At 39.0% G+C, this 1483-nt stretch overlaps 1 protein-coding gene across 1 annotated transcript; it reads right to left on the reverse strand.

Moving 5' to 3' along the window:
• Window positions 1–680: 680 nt before the first annotated feature.
• On the reverse strand, window positions 681–1130 carry LOC138874742 (secreted RxLR effector protein 161-like). Its single transcript, XM_070153523.1, has one exon. It carries the CDS (start codon window positions 1128–1130, stop codon window positions 681–683), a length of 450 nt encoding a protein of 149 aa, XP_070009624.1.
• Between the last annotated feature and the right edge of the window lie 353 nt (window positions 1131–1483).

Genomic DNA, 1483 nt, shown 5'->3' on the forward strand with positions numbered 1-1483 from the left:
GAGGGAGATGGAATGTTTTGAATTGAAGGGACGTGATAGTAGGATCTGAAAAGTTTATGACATGGAAACTGTATTTTGTACCCTTTTTAAGACGTGTATTAAAAGAATGCATAGAACTACTAACCTGTTGGTACAAGAACCTGGTTCTTGACATTTTTTTAAAAGAATAAATCATCTTTTATCATTCACGCACTGCCTCTATCTCCTCTATGCTCATCATGTGTGTTTACCTACAACGCTATTGAAGTAAGTTAGACATTACCAGAAAACACTTTGAGCCAGTTATTTCTTTAAGGATAAGAGCCAGCCAAAGAGGAATCAGGTTCTTAATTTGGCCTTAACAGTCCTAGTTTTACTCTGTTTCTTTCAAACTGTTCCCTACTTAGTGCCTTGGTGAAAATGTCTGCAATTTGATCTTCTGTGCTGTAGAACTTCATACATATCAACCCTTTCTCCACGTTATCTCTCAGAAAATGATGCCTCACATCAATATGTTTTGTCCTTTTATGTTGAATTGGATTCTTGGCCATGTTGAGTGCACTGGTGTTGTCACATAGTAGGGGCACACTCTCAATGAGTACCCCAAAATCCTCCAGTTACTGCTTGATCTATAGAAGTTGAGCACAACAGAATGCTGCTGCTACATATTCAGCTTCAGCTGTTGACAAAGCCACTGAATTCTACTTCCTTGTTCCCCAAGAAATAAGACATGAACCTAAGAAGTGAGCCATTCCAGAGATGTTTTTTCTGTCCACAAGATAACCTGCATAGTCTGCATCAGCATACCCAATCAGATTAAAAATGTCACCTGATGGATAATACAGCACCAGGTCCTGTGTTCCTTTGAAATATCTCAGTATTCTTTTGGTAGCCTTCAAGTGAGATTCCTTAGGATTTGATTGAAACCTTGCACACAGCCCCACGCTAAAAACAATATCAGGTCGACTTGTAGTGAGATAAAGGAGAGACCCAATAATGCCTCTATACATTGTTTGGTTCACAGGAGATCCAGTTTCATCTATGTCCAGTCGAGTGGCAGTTGCAATGGGAGTGTCTATCACCTTTGATGCTTCCATGTCAAACCTCTTCAAGAGTTCCCTGATGTATTTTGTTGACAAATGGAAGTACATTTGGGGACTATTTTACTTGAAAACCCAAGAAGAAGTTTAATTCCCCCATCATGCTCATTTCAAATTTGCTTCCCATAAGTTTTGCAAATTCTTCACACAGAGAGTCAGTTGTTGCTCCAAAAATGATATCATCAACATAAACCTGAATAATGAGCAGGTTCCTTCCTCATTTCTTTAAGAAAAGAGTATTGTCAATTTTCTCTCTCTTAAAACCATTTTCTAAGAGGAATTTTGATAGTCTTTCCTACCAAGCTCGAGGAGCCTGCTTTATCTCGTACAGAGCTTAGTCCAGTTTGAACACATATTCAGGGTGCTCATGACATTCAAACCCTAGGGGTTGCTTCACATAGACT

Source organism: Nicotiana sylvestris, chromosome 8 (assembly GCF_000393655.2).
Source record: "Nicotiana sylvestris chromosome 8, ASM39365v2, whole genome shotgun sequence".
NCBI classification, from domain to species: Eukaryota; Viridiplantae; Streptophyta; class Magnoliopsida; order Solanales; family Solanaceae; genus Nicotiana; species Nicotiana sylvestris.

Excerpts from the sequence above, each read along its gene's own strand:
- LOC138874742 (XM_070153523.1), bottom strand. The coding sequence starts at position 1,130 with ATGTACTTCCATTTGTCAACAAAATACATCAGGGAACTCTTGAAGAGG.